The 26,201-nt window shown below is 35.9% G+C and overlaps 1 protein-coding gene across 1 annotated transcript in view; it reads left to right on the top strand.

The window, feature by feature from the left end:
- EYS (eyes shut homolog) overlaps positions 1–26,201 on the top strand; it is a 765,693-nt gene that overhangs the window by 564,564 nt on the left and 174,928 nt on the right. Inside the window, exon 38 of the mRNA XM_072926499.1 lies at positions 9,875–10,104. Coding sequence (XP_072782600.1) covers positions 9,875–10,104 — 230 coding nt within the window. The remainder of the gene's footprint in view (positions 1–9,874; positions 10,105–26,201) is intronic.

Genomic DNA, 26,201 nt, shown 5'->3' with positions numbered 1-26,201 from the left:
CACACTTTTAACCAACTATACACCCATAATCCCAGTGCTATTAATCAGTTTTGGAAGTCTTCTGCACAGTCTCAAGTCAAATGCAGTGCTATCTTGCAAGTCCGTACCTTTCAGCACAGAAAGTTTAAAATTCTCAGCATCCAGTATTCCAACAAGAAAGTGGTCCTCCTTAATAACAAAGAGGAGATTAACCTTATGTGCTAAGAGATGAGCCAGTGGGGAAGAAGGGTGGCCTGGCTGAATAGCGAGCTTCCACAGGACCTTAGGACAAAAAGGCAGTTTAAGACCTTTGGAAGAAGGGGCAGGCAACTCATGAAGAGTACAAGGATATCATTAGGTCATGTAGAGAGAAAATTAGAGAGGCAAAAGCTCTGCTAGAATTCAATCTGGCCACTGCTGTGAAAGGTAATAAAAAGTGTTTTCATAAATACATTAGCAGCAAAAGGAGGTCCAAGGAAAATCTCCATTTCCTTGGAGGGGAACATTGTCACTGAGAAAGAGGAAAAGGCTGAGGTAATTAACTCCTTCTTTACCTCAGTCTTTAACAGAAAGACCAGTTATCCTCAAGGCAACCATCTGCCTGAACTGGTAGGAGCAGAATAGATCCCCTGTAATTCAGGAGGCAGTAATTAGAGACCTGCTGAGCCACTTAGACACTCTGAAGTCCAATGGGCCAGATGGGATTCACCCAAGGGCACTGAAACAGGTGACAGAAGAGTTCACCAGCCACTCTCCATCATTTATCATCAGTTTTGGCTAAAAGCTGAGGTCCCAGCTGACTGAAGGTTGGCCAGGAAAGAAGGTAAATCTCCAGGCTGGAAGAAAGATCCTTGAAGTGGGGGAGGGTACTAAAGATAAGAGAAGTGCCTGGAGATGAATACCAGGCACAAGGACTGTGGCTGGCAACAGTCAAGACCAATTAATACACACAGCAGCTCAGTGTGAATCAACATTAGTTTCCACTCAAGCTTCCCAGACCACCAGCAACCTCCCTGCAAGAAGTGAAAGTGGAAACCCAGTGAACATAACAGGACATGGGGGAACTGAGGACACGTGGGAGTGCATGAGATAAACAACTAGGGTAACAGGTCTATTCTCATCAGTTCTTAGGTAAACCCCTTTACCCAGTTTAACTGTGGGCTGTTGTTTACTCTCTCATCTGTCATCCACTTTATTGATTATAAAATAATTTCTTCTGCCCAGAAAAACAAAATACATGAAGGCTATTATTGTAAAATATCTTGTAAAATTCTATTTAGGATGTTTCAAGTATTATATTTTTTCATTTTCTCATTTAATTTTACAGAGATTTTTTGACACTTTCTTATGCACTCAATGAGAATGCAGTCATATTTTAATTGAATGCTAAATTACTGATGAATAAATGATGTTTGTGTTTATGCATGTCAGCCATTCTCCAGCATTAAGATATAATTAGAAATTAAGTCTGGAAGAAAGACTAGATGACACATAACAGTACTCTGCACTTTTAACTCTTTCTGTACTAATAATTTCTACATATCATTCTCATCTTACTTTCAGGACAGCTTTTATGTTTATTTCTGTAGTGTATGATACAGAATGTTTTTTTTTAATTCCTATTTCTCTCCAGTAACAGAGTCCCTGAATAGAAAAATGCTTTCTATCCAGGAATCTTAATTAATATTTATAAAATGTCATGGTTTAACACCCGCCAGCAACAAACCCCCACTCAGCCACTTGCTCAGTCTTCCCTGGTGGGATGGGGGAGAGAATCAAAAAGTATAAGTAGAAAACTTGTGAGTGGACATAAAGACAGTTCAATAGGTAAAGCTAAAGCCATGAACAAGCAACACAAAACCAGGAATTCAATCATCACTTCCCACAGGCAGGTAGAGGCTCAGCTATCACCAAGAAAGCAGTGCCCCATCACTTGCAATATTGACTTGGGAAGACAAATGCCATCACTCCAAATGTTCCTTCTTCTTCACCCAGCTTTATATGCTGATTTTGACACAGCACAATCAGCTGATTGTGATGGGGTGTCCCTTTGGGCAGTCAGGATCAGGCTGTGTGCCCTTTCAATTCCTTGTACATTCCCAGCCTGCTCACTGGTGTGGTGGGGTGGGGAGCAGAAAAGGCCTTGACTATGTGCAAATACTGTGTGGCAGCCCTAAAACATCTCTATATTACCAATACTGTTCTCAGTAGGAATCCAAAGCAGAGACCCACACTTGCTACTGTACCTCTATCCCACTGAAAACCACAAATGTAGATCTTCCCTACTTTTATTAAGTGGGTAAGAACTATTTTCAGCACATCAGGAAACTAATCCTAAAAGAAATAAGGCAGTTCATCTGTAAAAATCATTTAAAGGCCTAAACTATTCTCATGTGAGATGCCTAAAAGCAAAGTATGTACTTTCAAAACTGCACTTTATCTCTAATGTAATCAGGGCACATTGAATTTCCAGCCTGCTGTTCATTTCTGGAAGCATCTTGATTGTATTAAGAGTCCTCCTCTCACTTGTTAGGATCTGAGAATGCCTCTATTTTACAGGTGTGTCTCAGAGAGAATAATATCTCCTAGATATTCTCAGAAGAAGTTGAGATGAGACTGTAAAAGACAGGTCCAGTATTGGTACATCCCTTCTTTCTGTTTTTATTCCTCAGATCAGTGATAAGAGCACTCTACTGGTTTATCAGATTCTTGAATTTAGTTCTGTTCTAAGCTTGGTGGATTTATAAACACCTTCCAGAAGTGCTGTAAGAACTCCCCAAAGCAGTCTGTCTTTTCTGTCCTGCATGAAATAAGCATTGACTGGGTTGAATGGATAAAGGAAAATTGTTCACTCTCCATACCTTGGGCTAGAATATTCACCTGAGTACAGATTTGTATTTTTCCACTGTGTTAATTGTTTCTTAAGTATATCTTTTGAAGCATTTCAGGATTTTTTTTCCTTGTCAATGCAGGGTACTACCCATCTGGAGAATATTTACTGTTGGCAAAGACCAAAATTTGGATACTATAGCCCCAAAAATTACAATGCAGAAGTCTTTCCTGAATGAATTATTGCTTAGGAAGTCAATTGCATATTCAGGATTTAGAAGTACTCCTCCTTTATCCCTCACAGGCACATTGTGCAATAATATTGCATAGGTATATCATGCATTTTGGAGTCTAAATTATATATGGCATCAATGAGGTAATGAACTGTTTGACCTTAGATAGAATTTTCGTAAACAGTAGTGACTGCATTCTGGAATTGTGATTTTTGAGATAGTTGTCATAGCATCTCTCTTTACAGGAACTCAATTTACCAGTAGAATTTAGGACAGGAACAGAATGCTAATTTTGCAGAGCCTTTTCAGGAGGAAAAGTACAATGTCATATTAAAAAAACAGAATAACATTTTTCATCTGCTGAAAGAATCTTCAAAGAGAGAATTAAAGTATTTATTTCCTTTCAAAACCACCAGTTCCAAGAAACAAAAGTAGTTTCAGAAATCAACAAATTAAAAAAAAAAGCAGCAGTGCTTAGGCCTTTCAAGTGCTGTTTTTCTAAATAGCAGCTAAAATGAAATTGGTAAATTTTCCAACTGGGATTATTGACTAAATGTAAAAGAGAAAGCTGAAGTTCCCATAGATTTGAGATTTGCTTAAACTTCACAAACTGTAAGATTTGCACAATGGTCCACTCAGTGCTCAGTAGTTTGATTTCTTTCTTTTTTTTTTTTTAATCAATGTTTGGATCATTGGCATATGTAATCTTTTATGCTTAAGTAAAGATCAGTGTGAACAACTGAAAGATTTAATGCTCCCTTATTTCTTCAAGCAAGCCAAGTAAATACATTACTGGATTTGGTACAGAAATTCAGTTCTTCAGTTTTAGCAAAACCTTGGTTTTAACAATTGTCCTAAACTTAGGGACTAAAGGTGTTTTTCAAGTATCATCTAAGGACCACTTACTTCAATATCTACTTTAGAAAGGTCTTTTCTATTAAACTTTCAACCTATTGTTGCTGCAATAACTTATTTATCAATTGCAAAGTTCATGGAATCTATATACCTTAGAAGAAACAGCAGGAATATGTCTCAGTACGTGTATTTCCCTTCCCTCTTTCCACTTTCATCTGTATGTAACTGACATTTCTTCCCATATCTAGCATCTAGCACTATGCATCCTGGAGTTTAAATTTTTCCTTCATATTTGTAAACAGAGCTTTCATCAATTTCATTATATCTATTAATTTCATTCTCACATCCTTGACTGCATTGTATATTGAATATATTATTTGCATTGCTACGAGTTTGCACCATTAAATGAGATTCTGTGTGTGCAAAAGCAGTTGCAAATAATGATGTTATTCCAGTTGTGAATTTTTTAATGGAAAGCTGCAACTACAGTATCACTTAGTTCTGCTACCAAGTGTTGTGACTTGTAGGAGGGGGAAGCTGGGCTCACAGTCTGGAACATTTACACTGAACATTTAATTTTTTAAGATATATGCCTGACCATATATCATCACTATTCTTAAAACTGACCCCCGGCACTTCCAACTAAAACAAAAATTGTCATGAGTGAAGAAATCAGGTTCACGTATAAACTGCAGAATATAAACAATCCATATCTGGTAAGCTCTTGAGTTGTATTCCCAATTACTGTGTTGAGTGATGTAAATGGTGTCTCCAGGAGGGTAAGTGCACAGATACACTGCTCTGTGGATTCATTGAAATCAGTGAGATGCCATTTAAAGTACTCTGCTTGACATGGTTGTGAACAGTGAAATAAACAGCTTGTAAAATGCTTTATTAATTCCTGCCAAATTACATTCAAGGTACTAGGTATTTATTCCTGTTTAAACCAACATTTCCAGTAAGTGCAGTTGTTTTCATTTTCATAAACTTTGAAATTATATTATACCGTGCATGCTAATGCTCTTGAAAAATCTTTCTTTTGGCTCCAAATTCTAAAACATTAACTTAAAATAATATTCTGTCACAACATAAGACAAGTGTCAGATGCACAGTTTTCCACTGAAGAAAACTGCAAATAAAAGCAGTTGCTTCCCAGCACAAACTACTTTATTGACAAGATAAAAATACAAACTGCCTTATCCCACTCATATCAGATAAGGCTAAATCCATTACTCCAGTAATAAAATGTTAAGTGCATAAGTACCAGAAGATATAGGCAGTGGAGATGTTATCATATCACGGGGACTCCCGTGCCATTGCTTGTCTCATCAACCTGCTTCATGGGAAATGTCAGAGTGCTTCTGTAGACACATCTGCCATCAGCCCGATAATGAATTGCTTGGGGGAAAAGTCTGCTCTCTTTGCAGGTCTCAGTTTGAAGTCCATTATAGAGATAGATCACCCTGGGGGAAAAAAAAAAAAAAAAAAAAAAAAAAAAAAAACACAAGCTCTCTTAAATTTAGGTGGAATTTCTTGTATTTCAGTTTTTCAGTTTGTGTTCCATTGCTGTATATCCTGGCCACCAGCAAGAGCAACCTGCTTCCATCCTTTCCCCTTCCCTTCTTCCTCAGGTATTTATACAAATTGACCAGATTCCCCAGAGCCTTCCTTTCTTCAGGCTGAGAAACTCTCCTGGCCCTGGTGCAGGGGCCAAACTGGCAGCACACAGGCAAGCCCCTGTCGAGGCTGAGCCCCTCCCTGCCAGGTCAGTACAGAGCAGGGCATCCCAGAGGTTTTCTTAACTTTTTAAGCTCTAACTAGTGCCTCTAAGTTCACACACTGATAGTTTCAGGCTCTTACTGGATAGAGGAAAGTGTGTGGGAGAGAGAAGCACAGCTGGTCTGGGTATGTGTGCTTTTGGTTTAATAACATATGTCAAACATGACCTCTAAGTACTATATTTCTGCCATTCGGTTCATCATACATCTCCATGAGTGGCAAACAATATAATGTAAAATAAATAAGATTTCAAATTGCACTAATGTCTATGTTACATTTCAAGTAATGACAAGCATTTCAAGTTTATATGCACTCAGCTATGAAGCACAGTCTTGCAGGCCTTTAAAACTCAACTTTTGGAGCTCATTTTAAGATTAAAAACAATGTGTTGATGCTTGCAGCAAGTTTGAAGATCTTTGTGTGCATTATTGACCTGAGAGGCAGTGACAGGCTGGGAAATTGAAAGGAATAAAAACAAATATAAAATTGTGGCCTTGTTGCAGAGTAACAGTGAATCAAGTTTTGCTTGACATATTTTTGTTACACTTTGTCAAAACTTTCAACACCTCAATTACTATTTTCATCTAAATGCTTCCCAGCTCTTTATTCAAATAACGTTTTAGTTAAAATCCATTGAGCCAAGGTCATTGCTTATTCACAGCAGCAGCCTGAACGGCTTGTGAGCGCAGCTGCAGATGTTTGCCCCACTAACCAGCCCCAGCAAACTCTTCCCCGCTTTTGTGGGAAGGCAGGGAACTGCGGGGTGCCTGCAAGCAGTGCTGCCACGAACACAGTCAGGCACCATCTAGAAGCAAAACATCCAGAACAACACTGCAAAGGCTGACATCCTGTGAAAAATTAGCAAATGAACCAGGGAGAAACCAGCCTACCAAGTACCTTTCCTTTCTTTCTTTCTTCTCTGCAGATTAGAATGTCAACCAAAAAATGAAGCAAGGCTGTATTACTTGCACTCATAAAATTTCATTTAAAGCACACTGCTGTGATTCTATTTTAGAGAAAAACAGTAGCTTCCCATCAGAAAGGGGATGTGAAACTTCCACAGCTGGAAATCAGTGCTTTCAGCAGAGACAAGAATGCACCTGCCAGTCAGACAGCTCTCTCTCTTGTTCAGCATTTTACCCCTGACAGTAGCTGTAACCAGGTTCAGAGGACTAAATTTTGCAGTGGTCAGATAGGATTATCTGTCATTAGAAAAATGGTCTCCCTAATAGCTAGTAGTAAGAGCTTAGTTTATACTATGTTATTTCTCCAGGTTTTATGTAGTTTTTGTTGACTTTTTTTTTTTCAGGAGTAACAGAAAAATCAACAAATACCAGTAATTGCTCCCAATAAATTTCTCCTGTAAATGTTAAATCTTTATGTAAACCTGCGATTAGTTCAGAGTTTCTACAACATTTAGGTTATGCTTGGGGACAAAATCAAGATTTGTGGTTTATTTACTTTTAATCAGAGTTTGTAATCCCAGCAGGTGACTAAGCACTTTTAATTTGCTGTGCTAGCAAATAGAAGATTTGCTGTGCTTGCTGGTAGAAGATAACACATGTTAATGCACCCTTAATGCTGCTCTGAATAGAATAGCCTACATGAAGTTCAACAGAGCTACTTCCCTTAGGAAAAAAAGTATTGTTATAAATCCAGCAATTACATTATTTTCATTGTATTTCTATAAATGGAAATATTGTTCAATTCATCTAAATGGAAATAAACAGTAAGTCACTTATTTTCTTAAAGCTTCAAGCCTTTTATTAGCAAGTCCTCTGCCTCAAAAATATTTTAAGGATTTATTTTTAGCCACCTTGATGACTGAGATTTTTTGTGGATGCTTTTCTCTCATATAAAGTAGATACTTATCTTGAAATCCTCATTTCTAAGCACCACAGTGTGTGTGTTTTGGATGCATACTGCATCCCTGCTTAAGTATCCCATTCTAATGTTTTCCTTACTATTATGGCTCTGCAAATCTTCTCTTTACTGTCACTTAAGTCCTGTGTCCCTTTTGTTCTTTTCCAGGCTCCACTCCTTTCTCAGTTACTGTGCCTTTCTTTGGGTCCCCTTAGATATTTATTTTGCCCTGAATTAATTATCTCCTTCCTCTGTCCACCTCCTCTTCTTTCCTAACGGCCTCTGGGCATGTTTTTTTGTTTTGGTTTGGTTTTTTGTTTTTGTTTTTGCTGTATTGTTAATTTAGAGAAGCAGATTTTTAATAGTGATATTAACAGACAACTTACTTACCTGGGATGTGTTATGTTGGATAGCACTTTCTCAGAATATTATGAAGTTTGTTGGTACTTTCGGTTAAAAAAAAAGTAAATTATTTAAATCAGTTTTCATGTAAATGGAATATGTAAAAAATTTGGAAGCTGGACTTAAGAAGAAGCTAGACAGATGCATGGAGTGGTGAATGCAATGTCACACTGAATGTGTCCCCACCTATCTTGTTTTTGCCATTGCAATCTACTGGTACATCATCACTTTCCAATGCTTCTTTTTAAGACATACAACTAAAAAACATGGTGAAGCAGAAGTTTTAGCTGATACAAGAGCAGGTGCCAGAGAGAAAGGGCACAGCAGGACCCAGTATATGGGCTTCTTTCAATACAATTTGGTTTTTGTTTTTTTTTTTGGAAAGCAGCTTTATGCCATAATTTTCACCAAAATATGAATTTTGCTGTTAAACTGTTGATATTTGACACATTGCTAAAAAATACTGTCTTTTGCTAACTGTGGTGCCTATAAAATATTTTAATAAGGACTTAATTTCTATGCTCTTTTTCACCCAAAATGTTAGTGATATTTCAGTTCAACCTCATCTCCCTTTTATAGAATCATGGGTTTGGGTTGGAAGGAATCTTAAAGATTATTTGATTCCAACCCCACTGCCACGTGTTGGGACACCGTTCATCTGACCAGGTTGCTCAGAGCCCCAACTAGCCTGACTTTGAACACTTCCAGGGTTGGAGCACACACGATGTCTCTAGGCAACCTAATTCAGTGCCTCATGACCCTCACAGTAAGGAATTTTCCCCTAATATCTAATATAAGCAAACCCTCCTTCAGCGTAAAGCCAATCTTCCTTGTTCTGTCACTACGTGCTCTCATGGAAAATCCCTCTCCAGCTTTCCTGCAGGCCCCTTCAGGTACTGCCAAGCTGTAATTTGGTATCCCCAAAGCCTTCTCTTCTCCAGGCCAAACAGTCCCAACTCTCTCAACCTGTATTAGCAGGAGGGGTGCTCTAGACCTCTAATTATTTGGGGTTTTTTGGCACAACATTAAAACATAAGATAAATACTCACAAAGTTTTAAATTACCAAGGAGGTATAAACAGTAAGATATTTAATTAGTTTCCAAATTAGAATTCAGAATTAGCAATTTCTTTCTGAGAAAAAAAATTGTATCTCTTGAAATTCAGAAAATAAAAGAATGTCTGTTTCCTACGTAAAATTCAGTGAAAACTTATTTTTTAATTGATAAAGCTTATTAAATAGTTATGAAACTTCTTGGGACTCTTGATTATTTTTGCTTTTTCCTCACCATAGTAAACTTGTGTAATGCATGTAAGTTGTTGTGCTTGGTAAATTGGAAGCCTTACATTTGCATAGTTTTTGTGAGTCACAAGTTTGGCTCTCTGGTAGAAACGAAACATTGTAATAAACAGAGTTGACAAACAGGTGATGTTAAACCAAAAAAATCTCTCTTTTTTGTCGCTTTTCCCCTTTCTCCTCAATATTTCTGTGAATTAGAAGATGCCGTGTTTCTGTACTACAGCTTTTTCCCTTCTATGCATGCTTGATCTACATGTATGGAATAAAACTGCCTTACAAGTTTTGGTAACTTCAAGAAATGCGTTATTCAATGAGTGAAGCCTGTGTTTATTTTTTAACTGTTGTTTACATCCATCAAAAATGAATATTGAGAGCACATAAAAACTGTGCTTCTTGCATGAAGGCTATTCCTTGCTCCCTCAGAGAAAAAAATACCTTCACTGTGTTTTTGCCAGTTTTCTGGATGGAGACTAGATTTGGGAACTCCTTATGTATACATATTTTCTTAAGTATAGTCTCAGGTTTTATTTAAAAAAAACAAACTAATATCAATTGACCTTAAGTGCAGTCACAAAAATTAGATCTCACAGGATTTATTTTTTTTTCTGTTTTGATATGTTTTCTTTCTCCTTTCAGAATCTCTGTACCCACACGTCTATCAACAGCATTCCCTGTGGTTTCTTCTGATGTGCCTCACTTGCCTGACCCTGGTGTGCCCTCTCAGATTTCCCCTGCATTTCCATCTGTGTGCCAGGAAGGGTTGTGCCATAACGGAGGGACTTGTCACCCTCTCTCTCTGCCTACTGGGGCCACCTCGTTCCGGTGTGACTGCCCACTACACTTCACTGGTCGATTCTGTGAAAAGGGTAATTGTGATTAATTTTTCTCTATTAGTTATGAAATGAAAGTCTTATACTGCTTTGGAGATGAAAAGTGAGAGGAGGTATCAATTGTCATATTTCTCTGCTTTTCATCCCAGATACTTTTAGTTAACTGAGGAGCAAATTCATTGAGGTAATTCAAATAATACTTATTTGTAGTGTAAATTAGGTGATATCAGTCAGGCACACTCCTAAGGGTTGCAATTTGAGTTAATGAAAAAACCATTGTGTTTTTGTGCAAAATTGTAGTGCACAGTTTTAATGTATGTTTTTCAATGTATTATTTCTGGGACAAAAGTAAGTTGACTTCCTCAAAAGATTATGTTTTCCATTTCTACAGACTGTTTTTTTTTCCATCACTGTATCAGATCCTTTGTTGAAAAAGGCTTTTCTTTTTCTCTGTAACTCATTTATACTTCTACTACTGTTGCTCATAAAGCACAGATCTATCAAATGAACATAATTGGAATCTGAATAAAAAATAATTCTTTTGGTAATTTTGATTTCTTTGTAAAATTAATCAAGGCTATAAGGCAAACTGATCAATATTTCTGTTTTGCAATTGTAATTGCTTTTCATTATTGCTTTTCAGAAAGTTATTTTTTATAGTAAATTTCATAGCTGGCTTCAAAAACTGTTTTAGCTTTTAAGGTACTGAGGTTTATGAATTGCAGTAGATAATTCTCATAGCACTAAAGGGCATTACTGGTGTACAGGAAAAGAACCAAAAAAATGTCTAGAATATGGTTATATAACTGTATCATCCTCTTAATGAACTTCCCACAGTATGAAGTAAAATCAACTAGAGTTAAGAATGCCCTTGCCAGGCTGCTAGTGTATGTGAGCTAGCATCACATTGTATTACTGTCTAAAAATAGGTCATTGCACTCCCTATATGTGAAAGCAGTCACTGACTGTCAGCTCAAAAAAAAAAATTGTCATGTTGCTTAGATATCAGAGAATATTTTACCATGTAGCCTTTTCAAGTATATAATAAATTGTATATTTGCAAATTTTAAGTATTAAAATTGAATCCCATGAGTATTTTCTACATATTTAGTCTCTGGGCATACTCTTTGCACTTGCTTACAATACACTGCAGCTGTGGAAACTGCAACATGACATAACAAAACTAAAAAAGTGTGTTTCCATAAAACATGAAATATTTAGTTAGTGCTTCAATGAAGTATTTTCAACATTTCGATAAAGTTTTTTATTTATTTACATACATTTAGTGTGCCAGAATTTCCTTCTGCATTCCAAAGAATGCAGTTGTCATCCTTTTTATCAGCATCATCTGTGATATTTTGCATGAAGGCAGGTTCTGGCTTTTTGCAAGGGTTATGCCACGAGTAAGCAATATTCAATTTAAGCAAGAGTTTGACAGGCATCCTGTGATAATAGGCCATATCAGTATGTGTGCATAGCCACTCTGTGGGACTCCACTGGTTCCTTCCATTAGTGTCTGATTGCTGCTTTCTTCTGACCTTCCAGTTGATCCCTCAGTACCCAAGGGTCTTCTATTGATGCCTAGAGAGGCTGACCAAGAACAGAGACTAGAGAGAGTTAAAGTAGGTATTTATTAAAAGCACAAGAGCCTGGCCAGGGCAACACTCAAGATGGAGCCAAAGCGGTGACAAAATAGATGACCTAAGCTTCAGTCCATTTACACATTGGGGTTAATTGCCCAATTAAAGCCTCAGGTTATGAAGTCCCATCCTCTCAGTTTGCTCTCTTCAATTTGCCATTGTTTATGCTTTTTGGGCCTGAGGTTATAACCGTTTTCCTCGCTTCTCAAGCTGGAGAAGGATTGTTTTGCCTAACTATCCTGTGAAGAGAACTTGCAAACTCTTTATACGAAGTTCAGAGTTACACACCAAGGCAGCACAGAATCTGAAAAATATGAAAGCTAAAACTTAAGGCATCACTATGGTTTGGTGGTTTTAATGATAATTGACATGGTCTGTGTTTTAAGGATATTCTCTGGGCTGAGTACTCGCATGTGCCACAGACTTTAGGGAAAGTACCTTCTGTTTCATTGATTGAAAAAGGTATTTTTATGTTTCTCATTCAAAAATACAGCATTCTAAGCCATTTTCTCCTTTGAAGCTTAGCCAGTGCAGGCCAGCAGAGTCCATACATTGGAAAGAGTTTGCCGCCAACTACACTTCCTAGGAAATTTGTCTTCCAAGGAAGCTTATCTTAGTTGTGTAAATGAAGGAGACGTCTTCTCTCTTTCTTTATGTGATCTTGTTTCAAAAATCATGTGTGAAAATATGACTGAATTATGACTACCCCAATAACAAATTAAATGCATGGGACTCTTGCACTAAGTTGCAGGGGTAACTGAATCTCTGATGGTTAGGACTGACTCTACATAAGGTACACCAGTAACCATTCTGTTCAATAAAACAGAATAGAAGCTTTAAAGAAACCCTGAACAGTTAGCTCCTTTGGAGAACATAACGTCAGCTGTACAACCATATCATCCTTTTAATGGTCAAACACTCAGTTTCCATAATATATCTATTTTGCCTTCCTAAAAGTGGAAGAGATGCCTTTTGCTTTCCTGCAGCTTACATACTGAGAGATTAGTATTTCCACATAGGTTGTCTAATAGCTCTAGCTTTGGAAAAATAACATTTATTTTCTTTTTCCTTTTTTGTGTGGAGAAGATGAATTAAGTTCTCTTTTCACAGAGCTCTGCTTTTACCCTCTAAAACTCCCTGTTCAATACAGAGAACAGTCTCCTCCTTTTTGTTAGTGCTCCTGGGTGAGCCAGGGGTGCTGTATCTGATATGTTCATTGGCTGGGAGCTCACTGGGGCAGCTGCATCTCAGAGCTCATGCTGTCCCATTGCATCTCTATATAGATCAGAATATAACTTGATGGATCCTGTATTTAGTAGCTGAAAAGTAAGTACAGCATAGAGCGATTTTATTTAATCCTAAATTTTCAATGAGATTGATAATTTAGTTTAATGAAACCAGAATTTGCCCAACCGAACTATGATTATAAACCTTTGATATTCAGAGACCTGCTCTTCAAGAAATCTAGAGAGAGCTCATAATTATGAGATTATCTCATAAATAGAGAGAACTGCAACAATTTTATAATTATTTACTGTGGACCTCCCAATGGAGAAAGTAAATTGGCATGTATGCAGTACAGAAACTTTATGACAGTCAAGGAAATTTTCTCTTGACTCCTTTAAGATACCTGTGATCAGTTTGAAACATGCTATTATGTAACATTTCAGTGATTATTTTCATTAATCATCTTTGTGATCTGCCTTTTACCTACCATTAACTAAATTTCAGCAAGAAACTCATCGTACTTACCTGCCATTTCAACAGTGCACAGGGTTTTAGATACAAACCCTCTGTGGATATCTTGGCTTCGCTAGAATAGGTGAATTTGTTGATTTAATAGCTATGGTAAGATACACTTAGTTTTTTAACAACTATTTTTATTGTAGTATATAAGAACACCTTCTAGAAACAGAGCAATGAATGCCATTATCAATTTTCTGTTTTAACTTAATGAGTGTTATTAAATGCAATTTCTTGTTTTTATTCATTTGTTCTTCAAATGCAATTTCTTGTTTTTATTCATTTGTTCTTCAGCTAGTAAGCTCTAGCAGATTGTTCTGCCCTTACAAGAAATATATTCAAGTCATAATTGTCCTTATGGATATATTAGACCAAAGTAGTTTATCTAAATACACTGTGTACTTACTGCAAACAGACACTTCTGAAATATCTCTAAATGACAGTTTTGGAAAATGGAAGTCTATTTCCATTTTTCTAAGTAAATAGAAAAGTATACATAAAAATCAGTGTATTTACCAAATTCAAACTGAAGTTGTCAACACTGGTTCTATACCAAAGGCCAAAGTGAGAATTTAGTACAAAGTATGGAAGGGCAACCATTTGAGGCCTCTGTTCTCTTTAATACTGCTTTCAGTATTTCCATTTTTCTATTTTTTCTTAACTACGAATTACCAAAGTTAATAGAAAATTAGAATTTAGTACAAGATGTATTTTAAATCTGTATTAAAATACAGCATAAAAAATATGTTTGTCATGTAAAATTAATCTTCATTATTCAGTGATGAGTGCTACACGACTGCTTTCATCCAACAGAAAGGGAGGACTTTATAGATAGGATATGAAGGGTAGATAGTGCATTCTACACTACCCATTTTTCTTTTTCCTTTCATTATAAATGACCTTTTTTTACTTTAACATTAAATGTATCATTCTTTCTTTATTAGCTAAGCTGTGTTATCTCCTTCATTGTGAAATTCCCTCACGAGTGGAAAAAACTGCTATGGTTCTGCTTTAGCATGAAAGCAGATGGTGGTGTATTACTGGAAAGTTCATAGCAATAGTTTGGAATATCAGTGTCTTGCATGTGTGAAGATGTATATCCTTGACTGTTAATTATAAGATTAACATTTTTTAAGTCTCCAAAATTTTTAGTATTCCGTAAAAGTTTTATAAATTGTTCAATAAAAAGCATACTTAAATGTCATGTGTTAAAACCAGGAAATCTGCTGAATTTGTTACATTGCCTGTGTATATTCTGTACATTACTTAAAGGTCAACTTCTTTGACAAAGCTCCTAAAATAGCAGTAAAATGGAAGGCTGTTGCAGGCAATTATGTTGGAACAGTCACACTAAAGACTTTCTTACATTTGTTTCCCAGGATACACTTGTTGAATTCCTGATTTTTTGAGAAATACTTGATAATATCACCCTGAACATTAGAAGTTTATTTTACAGATGCTTTTCTAGATGTCATTCCCAATTTGACATTTCTAGCTTGTGACACTGATTACCATAATTCATCTCAGATTATGGGGAGTTTTGTCTTTATGTCTTTGTCTTTGAAAAGAAATGTAGCTGGTCCAATTTCTTTTATTTCAGCCATATTTAGAATAATCTCATGTCTCCAGGAGAACTATTTATCTCCTTAGTAACCTTTATACCATCTATTTATGATTTAAAACAAGTCTGTGACATTTTCCATCAAAAAGAAAAGTGATCTTGTGAAAATTATATAAAAAGGTTGAGGAAAGACAATTGCACTTTCATCTTCACATTCTAGTTTCAGTTTGAGGTGCCCAGAAAGAAAAAATGGGATATGGCTACCCCAAAACCTCTGTTTTTCCAGGGTTCAAGTGTTCTTCCACTCATTTTGTCGTCCTTCAAAATCATTCATACCTTGTAAAACTCTGTGAGCGGGAAAAAATCCCAGTCATTAATTTGATGTCATTAACCTCAGTTTATGTCTAGACTCATGAGATACCTATTGATGTCCCACAATTTGTATTTGTGTATGTATAACTCTCAAATGGACTCTCTAGTTTTTTGGCCTATATTTGAAAAAAATGAAGTTTTTTTCCCTTCAGACTTTTTATTCTTTAGGAAGTGGGTTGAAAATTAAGAACACAGTAGTTAAGAACAATCAAGGATTTAGCCAGTAGTTAACTTTATATGCTGGATTTGATACACTAGTTGAGATTATATCAATTTTCATAGGAAACAGCTATCTATTCCCGCAGTTTATTTCATTCAACATAATTCAACAGAAATATTATTTGTGTGAGCAATGCAAAAGAGAATTGTATAAATTAATTTTCTTCTCTGGACTTTCACTTGAGGATATAATTTTGCACTTTGATTTCAGACAATGCAAACCTTGTGAAGTGTAACTTGTTAACACATTATAATACCCTGTGTCTGTGAGCAATCATAGCAGCTTCACAGTCACCTGGACTTAGCTTATGGTCCTTGCTTTTTTCCTTCCTAGTTCACAAAAGTATGGAGACTTTTTCAAAATGTCTGAAATATTTCCAATCCAATGCAATCTTGCTCTATCAGTTTTATTTTAAGGTGGGTTAATTTGCTGAAGTGTTTTTGAAATCAAAGGAAAACTGTATTTTGAGGGAAATGAAACTGAGTTCACAAGAAAGTGGTGAAGCAATTTTAGATTAATCCTTCTTATGCTCTCCTGAACATTTTTGCAGAATTTTGCCACTTCAGAAACAAGCATCAGTATGAGCTTTCATACAACATAATATCTCATTTTCATTTAATTTAGACATTATATCCCAGATTCAGTGAAGCATGTAAGCTTTACATATGTTTAATTTTAAGAGTGTAAGTAACCTCAGTGATTCATGGGATTTATGTTCAGAATGCAGGTATTCTACTACATCAGACCCGGATTTAGGATCCTTCCATTCTATTATTTGTTTGGTCATTCATATATACTTATTACTTAAAATCAACCTACATCTCAAATCCCTCCAGAAGACTTAATGAAATTTTAAAGGGATGTGACAGTTTTCTATGATTTTTAAGACTAAATATGAAACTAAATGAACGTTTTAGATGCACTTTAATTATACCTAGGGGGAGGGTAATAAGAGAGTTTGTTGAGATGTGGAAAGATCTCTTCAAAGCACCAACAAACTCTTAAAAACTGCTGTCCCAGTGTCTGTGAAGTTATTTATGATTGCAGCTGCCATCTAACCCCCAAACAATGAGCTCCAGAACAGCTGTAGAGTCTTCAGCTACAGCATATAATATAGAACGATATACTATACTGTAGAGCTATAGGGTTCTCTTATTTAACAGAAATGTAGAATGTATTTACTAGTCTGCTCTGTGAAATAGATTATGGAGCCTGTTGACCATAAGTTGCTTTGATAAATTATAGTGAAAAAAGTTAATAATTATAGAAAATTTTAATAGAGTTGTCAGTTTGCTAGTAGAGCCTCTGTCTATTATTCACATCAATTCACATCTAGTCATGAGCCATTTAAAATAAGAAGTGATGGTTTTAAGTGTTGCTTATAGTTGCTTTTTAAATTTGGATTTTATTAAAAATGAGGTAGCTGTAGCATTTTGCTATAAGGATTTGCATGAATGAGCATTTCTGGAAAAAACAATTGATAAAGCAGTGGGAAAAAATCTATGTCTCCTCATCACATAGACCCGACCCATGAAATTTTGCCATTTCTAGCATTTGGTATTTGAATCACTATTTCTTTAATGTAGATGAGTGTTTTCTTATCATAATAATTTTTATGAGAATTTTAATAATTTGATAACAAACTCTATTCTGGGCAAGAGAAGATAGCAGAAAATGAAATAGTGGTGGGTTTACAATTTGCAGGGAACAAACTTTCTCCCCTTCATTTTCCACTTGAAAATGTTGATATAAAGTTGATTCTTTCTAAAGCTTGCAATGTATTGAGCTGCAATGTCCCAGTCCTTTGAGTAATTTTTCATTTGAAGGTAATCATTGTTCTGTAAGTGACAAAGATTTGCTTTTTTCTTGCTTTATTTCTCCATTTATGGCATTTTCTGGGAAAACCTTCTTTCAGTAACTCCTGAATTGCAGCTATTTGTTCTGTTGAACTAACTTGCTGATAATCAAGTCATCTGCAAAAATGCTGTGTCTCCCCTGGCAGTATGGCAATGCTCATTTTCTGAGCTTGACTCATTTGAGTTCTTCCCCAGGAGATACTGTGTAATAAAGCAGGTGAGGTATTAAAAAATGGTTTTGAGCTGTATTGTGTAACACATAAAAAAGACACATAGAAGACTGCGTGTGCTTTTACAGCACAGTTAATTTAATAGTTAGTTAGAAATTATGTGTGGTATTGAGTTAGGATAACAGTATGCTTTGCTACCTTGACATTTTGATTTCAAGAATGCTGGTATTAAAAACAGAGGGGTTTTCATTCCTTCACACAGGGTGTGAAGCTGTGGGTCTGCTCCCAGAGCACTTCCAGGAACTTTCAGCTAGCTGAGAGAGTGGAGTGAACATCAGGATTCTCTAGGGACCTCAGTAAAGTGTTCTGCCCCAGGACCATGTCACCTCTCAAGGCCAGTGGCCAGTTTGGAAGGATGCTGGCTACTTACATAATATGGCTAAGGAGAAAATGTCTTTGTTCTTTCCTGGTTTAAGCATAAATTTCTAACTCAAGCATGAAACCTCACATTATTTCTAATTAAGAGTGTCTGACACATTCTTTTTCATGCATCTTCATGGAACACTGGTACCTGCATTTACACAAAATCTTAAACTCCTGGTGTTTAAAGAGGAAAATATATAATATAGGTGTTAGGAAGTTACCATTATGAGGCTCCTCAAGCTTCCAACCTCCTTCTGAGGAAGCCACTTCTTTTATGTAAAATAAAATCTTGTTTTTCTTTCCACCATTGTCCTTTCTTTATATTTTTGTAATAACAGTTTGTGGTGAAAAAATAGGCAAGTAATTATACAGCAAAAACATTTTAGTTATTTAGCATTTTAGCTATCCAGGTAATCTAGGGTTCAGAAGGTGAATTTCCTAGTAGCATGATATACTTATTTATTTAAATTCTACATGGATGTAAATCAGTTTTGTGCAGAACATGGAGAGGTTCAAAACTTGTCAGCATGTAGAGTCTCCTTGTGTTTTAGTGGAATTACTGAAAATACTGAATATATCATCAAACAGAGCAGAGGATTGAGACATTGCCCAAACACATATTCTGTTATATTCATACTTCAAACAATGACTTCCTTAAATGAAAAAATTTCCTATGTGACTTGTATTTCCCTGTATCAAGAATTTTCTTTAATGGTATTTTTAGCCCTATACAAGACAAAAATAAAACTACTGTACTATAAGTAAATAGTAAAAGATAATTGTATATCAAATACTATAGAAAATATGCAAATATGAAACAAATAAACTCAGGGAAAAAAAAAGACAAGGGCCCTATTAGCTTCTACTAAACAAAAGGGAAAACTATAGATTCATCTGACTGCCAAAGCTGTTTTCCAACATGTGGCATGATTTCTAATATTATTTTATGGAAATTGTAAATGAATGACAGTTTCGTTCCATTCATATATACAGTTGGCTTCAGCAACTGGTGAATGTCAGCAAAATAAAGAACAAAAATCAATCAAATATTTATATTAATCCAATGTGTACAGTCACAGGCCTTTTAAGTTCCTTTTAGAGTTTGACAGCAGAAGCCCAGACCCTGCTGTACACCTGTGTCTTCACATGCATTTTCTTACATTAAAGGGAGTATTCTAATGAGTTTTGGTTTTTATGCAGCACAGTTGCAAAATTTTAAAGATTTATCACTGTAGGTTTGTCTGAGGTATAAATTATGGAGTTGTTGTTGTAATAGGAAAAAAAACACATAAGATGGGAATGTTCTTACTAAATACATATGTACTTCATCAAATGTCTAGCTAAAAGCATTGTAGAATCACTACACAGCCCTCTCTGTTTAGAGGTTCTTATACAGGAGTTTTACAGAAATTCCTATTAAATTAATTATTCCCTTGATATAAAAGCATTTTAAACCACTCATAAAAATATTAATGTAGAGAAAAGGTGCAGAAAATCAAGACTTTCCATGCATTAAAAAAAAATTGAGTATGAAGGGACTTTTCATTCTTTGCTCTTTGAGATCCAGCAGACTACATAATTTTCTTCCTTTAAAGTTGAATTCAGAGAGACTCAGGAGAGGAATTAAGAATATGGAATTCATTTTTGGATGATCAGAACCAGTCTCCCATTTTTCAGCATTGCTGGAGACCAACCCAAGTGCAACTGAGAATAAGAGAAAGAATGTCAGCCCAGATTTAAAGCCTGAATAGTCCCATGAATAATCCAGCCACTGATGCTTGTGGGTCTAAAATTTATCCAGGGATGCTGGGGAGAGAAAAGATTTAAAAGTACCAGTAACAATAAATTTTGTCAGAACTGAACATTTTGATCCAAAATATTGGCTCAAAATGTGTGTTGCAAGGGTCATCCTGGGGTTTTGTTTGTTTGTTTTGCTTAGTTTAGGATTTTAGGTCAATTAAAAAGGTTATTAAGCTTTTAGTCCCAGTTAGATATGTTAGATATGTTGATAACATTTAAGAAAAGGAGGGGTAACAGGATAAAGGAATTACTACTGTGCACTTAGCAGTCAGGACAGATTTGTAAATTTGTGTGAGAGGGCAGCTGAACAATAAAAATAATTTTTAAATACAAATCTAGAAAAGGAAAATAAAATGAGCAGTTATAAAGAAATGTAGTCTTTGGTATTGTACTTAATCCAGATGAAGTTCTCTTGAAAGGATAACAAAAAATTCCTGGTCACAGGAATACTAATAAAAACTCAGAACTCTCTGTGGAAGGAAATTACTGTTTTATATTTGCCATTTGCACAAACTCTTTCAGTTTGTAGTGTTAATCATCCTATCTCAGAGCAAGGAATGCCTGCCACTTTGTAGTTGCTAAAAGATGTCAAATAGAGTTTTACCAATCTCTGCTTCTGTTTGCATTTTCTGTTACCTGTGAAAAATACATCATATGTTTGTTGCATTTCCAGAACCACAACATTCTTCATTCTTTCTTCTGGCTCCAGCAGTAGAGCTTTGAAATCCTGCTGCATTGTTACAGTTTCAGAAGCAGTAGATTAATACTTTGCTAATATATTGCTGTTGCTCATTTTTTACAATAACTTGCTGAAAACATACAGGACTCTGTGAGTAGTGATGAACCTTACATGTAATAATCAATAAGGCTTAATCACTCTCCATGACATTAAGGTTTTTATAAGTTCTAGAAATATCTTCATTTATCTATGCCATAATTTTTTGCTCATAGCATGGCTATTTTCATTTTCTGCTCTAAAAGGTGCTCTGCTAAAAAAAAGTGGTTTTCCCCTAAATATTTGATTCATGAGTCTTTTAGAAATCTATAATCAATATCTGTCTACTAAAAAACAAAAAGTGAAGGAAAAAAATGCCAAAAGCATCTATGACAATACTGAGAAATGCCATTAAAAGTAGATTCTTTTTTTGAAACCAGAAATGTTTCAATGTTGAAATCGGAAATGCTTCTTCTTCTCTTCCTTACTGTTATGTTACAGACCACATAATATTATCTTTAATTTCCTGGCTTTGTTCTCCCAAGTAGCAATATACTATTTATATGCTATTGCATATATTTTTAGAAAACACAAGAATCTCTATATTTCAATTTCATAATTGTTTTGTAGCTTTTCCAGCCACCATTTGTTGTTTGTTTATTCTCCCTCATTTTTATTGTATCTTTTACAGTCTTTTTTGACTTGCCCACCCTGCGAGGGTAGTGTGAGCAGAAATAAAATAAACTGACTCAACATCTCTTTTTTTTAAGCCCTGGTATAAAGAAAAGGACATTTTTATCATCTTCTATTTGACAATTTCTTTGTCACAGAATTACAGAATCTTTAGGGTTTGAAGGAACCTCTGGAAATCATCCAGTCCCACCTCCCTGCCCAAGCAGGGTCACCTAGAGCAGGTGACACAGGAACATACTCAGGTGGATTTTGCATGTCCCCAGAGAGGGAGATTACATGATCTCCCTGGGCGGCCTGTTCCAATGCTCTGCCACTTTCAGTGTAAAGTTCTTCCTCATGTTGAGATGAAACTTCCTGTGGTCTAGTTTATGGTCATTGCTTCTCATCCTGTCACTGGGCACTACCATAAAGAGCCTGACACCATCCTCCTGACACCTGCATTTGAGATATTTATATGCATTTATGGGATTCCCCCTGTCAATCTTTTGTCCTCTGGACTAAACAGGCCCAGCTCTTGAAGTCTTTCTTTATAAGAGAGATGATTCAGACCCAGATCATCTCTGTGACATCTGCTGGACCCTTTCCAGTAGCTCCTGGTCTTTCTTGTGCTGCAGTGCCCAGAAGTCCAGGTACACAGTAGTCCAGGTACCAGGGTCGAGTCACCTTTTTGTACATTCTTCCACTCAGGTGGAAGTCTCCTTCCTGGTGTGTGGCCACTGTTACAAACTTGTGTCACCCTTTTTCTAATCCAACTACATGGAAAACATTTCTGATTTGCAGTCCAGACCAGTTTCATTAACGAGTTAAAAGTTAAGTTAATTTTACAGATGCAGCAAAGCATGTGTGAGCATGTCACGTGCCATCTGCCACACTGCTTTCTGAGGCAGTCTGGGCCATGCAGCACCACCTAGATTAGCATTTCTCTGAATAACCTGCTCATTTTGCATGAGTCAGCAGGGGATGCATTCTGTGATAAAGGTGTTCACTGTGGTTGTGGCTACAGGTGTTTGTAGTGGTCCCTGTGGTGGGGAGGGCAGCTCAGTAGAATTGTTTTGTATCCCATTTAATAGGGAATGTAGGTGAGACTAGAAGCGCAAGTGAGATTCTTTGCTACTGATGTAGTTACTGAATGCTTAGTAGATAAAATGCTTTTACCTCAAATACTCCTTCAATATTCTTGATTTGTGTGCTATTGACACATAATTTGTTTTCTCTGTGGTTATCTACAATTGATAATGAAAGTAACTTGAAAGTAACTTGGCAAATGAGATAATTAGTAAACAAAATCACAATTCAGTTATCTCTTGGTAGTATTTCTTGGTAGCAATCTGAGTGCAATTTTGGAACTAGTAATATTATCCCAAGTCCTACTTGGACTGCTTTTCTTAAAAACCCTTGAATGTTTCCCTAACATCATCACTGAATGAAGACTGAACTATGGCATTTCTTTCTTTATTTGTGAAAAAAAAATTAATGGGTTTGGACAACATGTGTAGAAAAAAGCAGGGGTTTTTTTTTGGAAAAGGTGAGTTTTGTAGCTAACACTTCACTATGTAGTATTGTGAGGTCCTATTTACTTCCTTTTCTAACCCTGGGATGTTTGATCATGCAAAGCATTGGCATATAAAAGCCAATATACTATCATAGTAAGCAAGGGGCTCAATTTAATTAGCAGTCATTGTGATCTTCAAAATTATTTTTTTAATGGGAAAAATGGTAGAGGGAAAGCAAAAAATTCCATGAAAATTTGAGGTTGAAATTTTGTTAACATATACACCACCTAAAGAGACAATGCTACGACATAATTGAAGAATTTCAGTAAAAAGCTGAATACAGTCACTGCTATCAGACAGATTATTTCAGAAAGTATATCCAAATACTTGTGTACAATTTGACACTAGCAATCACTGTGCTTTATTCATTCTCTCTTTAACCATAAAACCTATGGCCTGTACTTTTTGTTGTTCTGATGGTTCCATAAGCCATTCTCTGGAAAACTGCAGGAGCTTGTTGCCTATTTTCCTTGTTTTTGTGACCACTCAACCATCACACATATGATAGAGCAGAGAATAGAATCCACCACCCAACTTAACTTGATGCTCTGCACATGTCACATCAGAGCTACAATAAGGACAAAGGAAAGGGGGAAAGGATTTAAGGAGGAAGAGTACATTTAGTCTGAGATTAACTGAATCACTTAGAGACCACAAAAATAGTTTTCTTTGGCTATACATAGTGGATTATAAAGCTGAGTCAAAGGTGGCAAAGAGAAATACCCTTACAAAATTGGATTATATGAGAAAGAGCTTGACTTGAAAGAAATACATTTTGGAGATAGATGATGTCCTGTAGCATTGCAGAATTAGCTTCCTGAAGCAAACTGTTCAATTGTTTGATATTAACAGTAGAAAGGGTACTTGCACTGACAATGTTCAGTGTAAGGGAAGAAATAACAAAGCCAAATATTCTGAAAGAAACATAAAATGAACTGTCACAAATCAAAGAATGCAACTGCTTCTCAGTTTCTCAGTGTCAACACAGTGTATTTGAGGAAAGAAAGAAAATCCAGATAAAGAACTGAAAAGAGCATCCTTGCCTCTATCTCCAAATAAACCTAAAGTCATTTCATAGGGCAAAAACCCATCCATAGGAGCAGTTTAGGCAGACTATGTCAGGACATTAAAAGCATGCTCTGTAATAAATTATTTTCCAGTTATGGATGTATTTTATTTTCTATTGTAGTCTGAAAAATATAGTGCATGATACAGTAACTGTGCTTTTAAACAGCACAGGAGACTAAAAATCAAGTTCACCTGTATTCTTGAACTAGCCTCAGACTCATTCTATGACCTTGGAATTCTGTTCCCTCACTGCAATGTGATTCTACTTGTTAATTAATAATTCATTTGTCCATTCTCTTTCTAGATGGCTTTTCAAATTTCTAGGGTTGTCTCAAGGAGGTCTTTATTTGCATCTTCCCTAATCATGGGATGTCTGATAATTCAGATCATTTGTCTTTGAAAGCTAATACAATAGCATAAAGAGCAGGAACCTCAATGAATTAACAGGTGCTGGAATCTGTCAAATAAAACATATTTTACACCAATCATATTCCACAAAAGTTAATTCTAAATGCTTTTTTTTTTTGCAAAGGATTATCAGATCACCCAGAGGGAGTCAGTGTTCTTGTAGTCCAAACCAACTGTCCTTAACAGTCAGCACAGACACACTCATTCTGACAGTGCTTGTGAATAGAAACATTAGATTGTGGATACAGATATTTCTGTTCAACAGTCTTAAATCCACTGCTCAGTATGTAAGACCAGCCACAGAGGATCTGATTCATTATGTGCTTTCACAGAACACAAGATTTGAGGTTTTTTTCTCTGGAATGGTCACATGTATGTCATCAGTAACTTTTTTTCCCTTCTTTATTTTCCCAGAAGAAAATTTCTTCCCTCAAGTATTTTAAAATTTAATACATTAATGGGAAAAGTAACTTTAGGATTCATTTATGCTGAACAGTTTTTTAAATATAAATTTTTCTATATTAGCACACTCCATATATATCAAGTATCCACAATTAAATCTTGGCAACAAATCCTTTTTGTTATTAACAAAAATATGCCTGTCTAGCAGTTACATAAATGCACTTTCTCTCAGTTTCAATGGAATGGGTTGCACAAATAATTTTTAAAAACCTTTATCTTGGTGCATCTTTCCTTGGTGATTGGTTGACAGAAAAACAACTTACAAGCTGGATGTGCAGCACATATTCAACATGTTAAGAAACCTATAGAAGCTCTGATATTTAATTTCTCTGGAGAGAAATCTAAATTCAGAGTTTATTTGGTTTCATAAAGATTTCAATGAAAGAAAATCCAGGTCTCATCCTATAAGTGTTAGTTAACTTGCTATAATATATGTCTGGTTTATGATATGATAACTTTTTCATATATATTCCAGATTATGTTTCCTTATTAGCCTTTTGAATCATACTTTGACCAGATGCTGCATGATTGCTCCATTCTATGTATGTCCTTATGATCAGTGACAGATGGTCATGCTCTGACTTTATCTGAAAAATCACTTGTCTTGAAACAGTGTGTGAAGAAATCATAAATAATGTGATTTTATTAGCATAGGAATTCACACATTTGAGAGAATTACTACCATCTGTGTGCATTAGTGCAGCGTCATGCCTTGTAGATCAGATCTGATTCATGGTCTGCCAAGTTTGACTAGAAATTAAATTAGTCAGTATTTTTCTGACATGGACATACAGGCCTCTGTATGTCCATCCAACTGCTGGTACCAATTGCTGGATAGCAGAAATATGTTATTGTGAACACTTTCATATATGACTATGTGCCAGAGGACTCTGCTTATGATCGTATATAAATAAATACAGTAATTTCATTATATGCAATATTCTCCATGTGGGTGGGGAGAGGTTTTGCATGGAAGTTGACCACCCTAAACTAGATCATGTTTCCTTTGACTCATGCATCAGGTCTACAGAAAACTATGTAGAAAACTTTAGCAGACATACTCTCCTCATACCATCAGTGGAAAATCAAAGGCTCCATATCACAACATATCTTTAAAAGACTTGGACATAGCTTTAGGTGTGTGTATATATTTAGGCTCTGATTAGTTCTTAAAACATGGATGCCATATAGGATTCAAATAGTTGTTTTCTAGAGTTCAAATCCATTCAGCTCCCCTCCTCAGCATTCTGCTATTCCACTTGAATCTCCAATCACAAAACAAAGCAGCTCTATAAATAGACAATCTTTTACAAACATCACAAACAGGTTCACTTGTGTCCATAAGCAAAGCCATAGGATGTGCAGTGTGAGGGATACGTTTCACATTATTCACAGAGATATCTCAGTAGGTTTCTGATTCCAGTGAGATTTTGGTACCTTCCATTGCAG

The sequence above is a fragment of the Taeniopygia guttata genome, chromosome 3, assembly GCF_048771995.1.
Source record: "Taeniopygia guttata chromosome 3, bTaeGut7.mat, whole genome shotgun sequence".
NCBI lineage: Eukaryota > Metazoa > Chordata > Aves > Passeriformes > Estrildidae > Taeniopygia > Taeniopygia guttata.
This window is presented reverse-complemented; position numbering and strand designations above follow the sequence as displayed.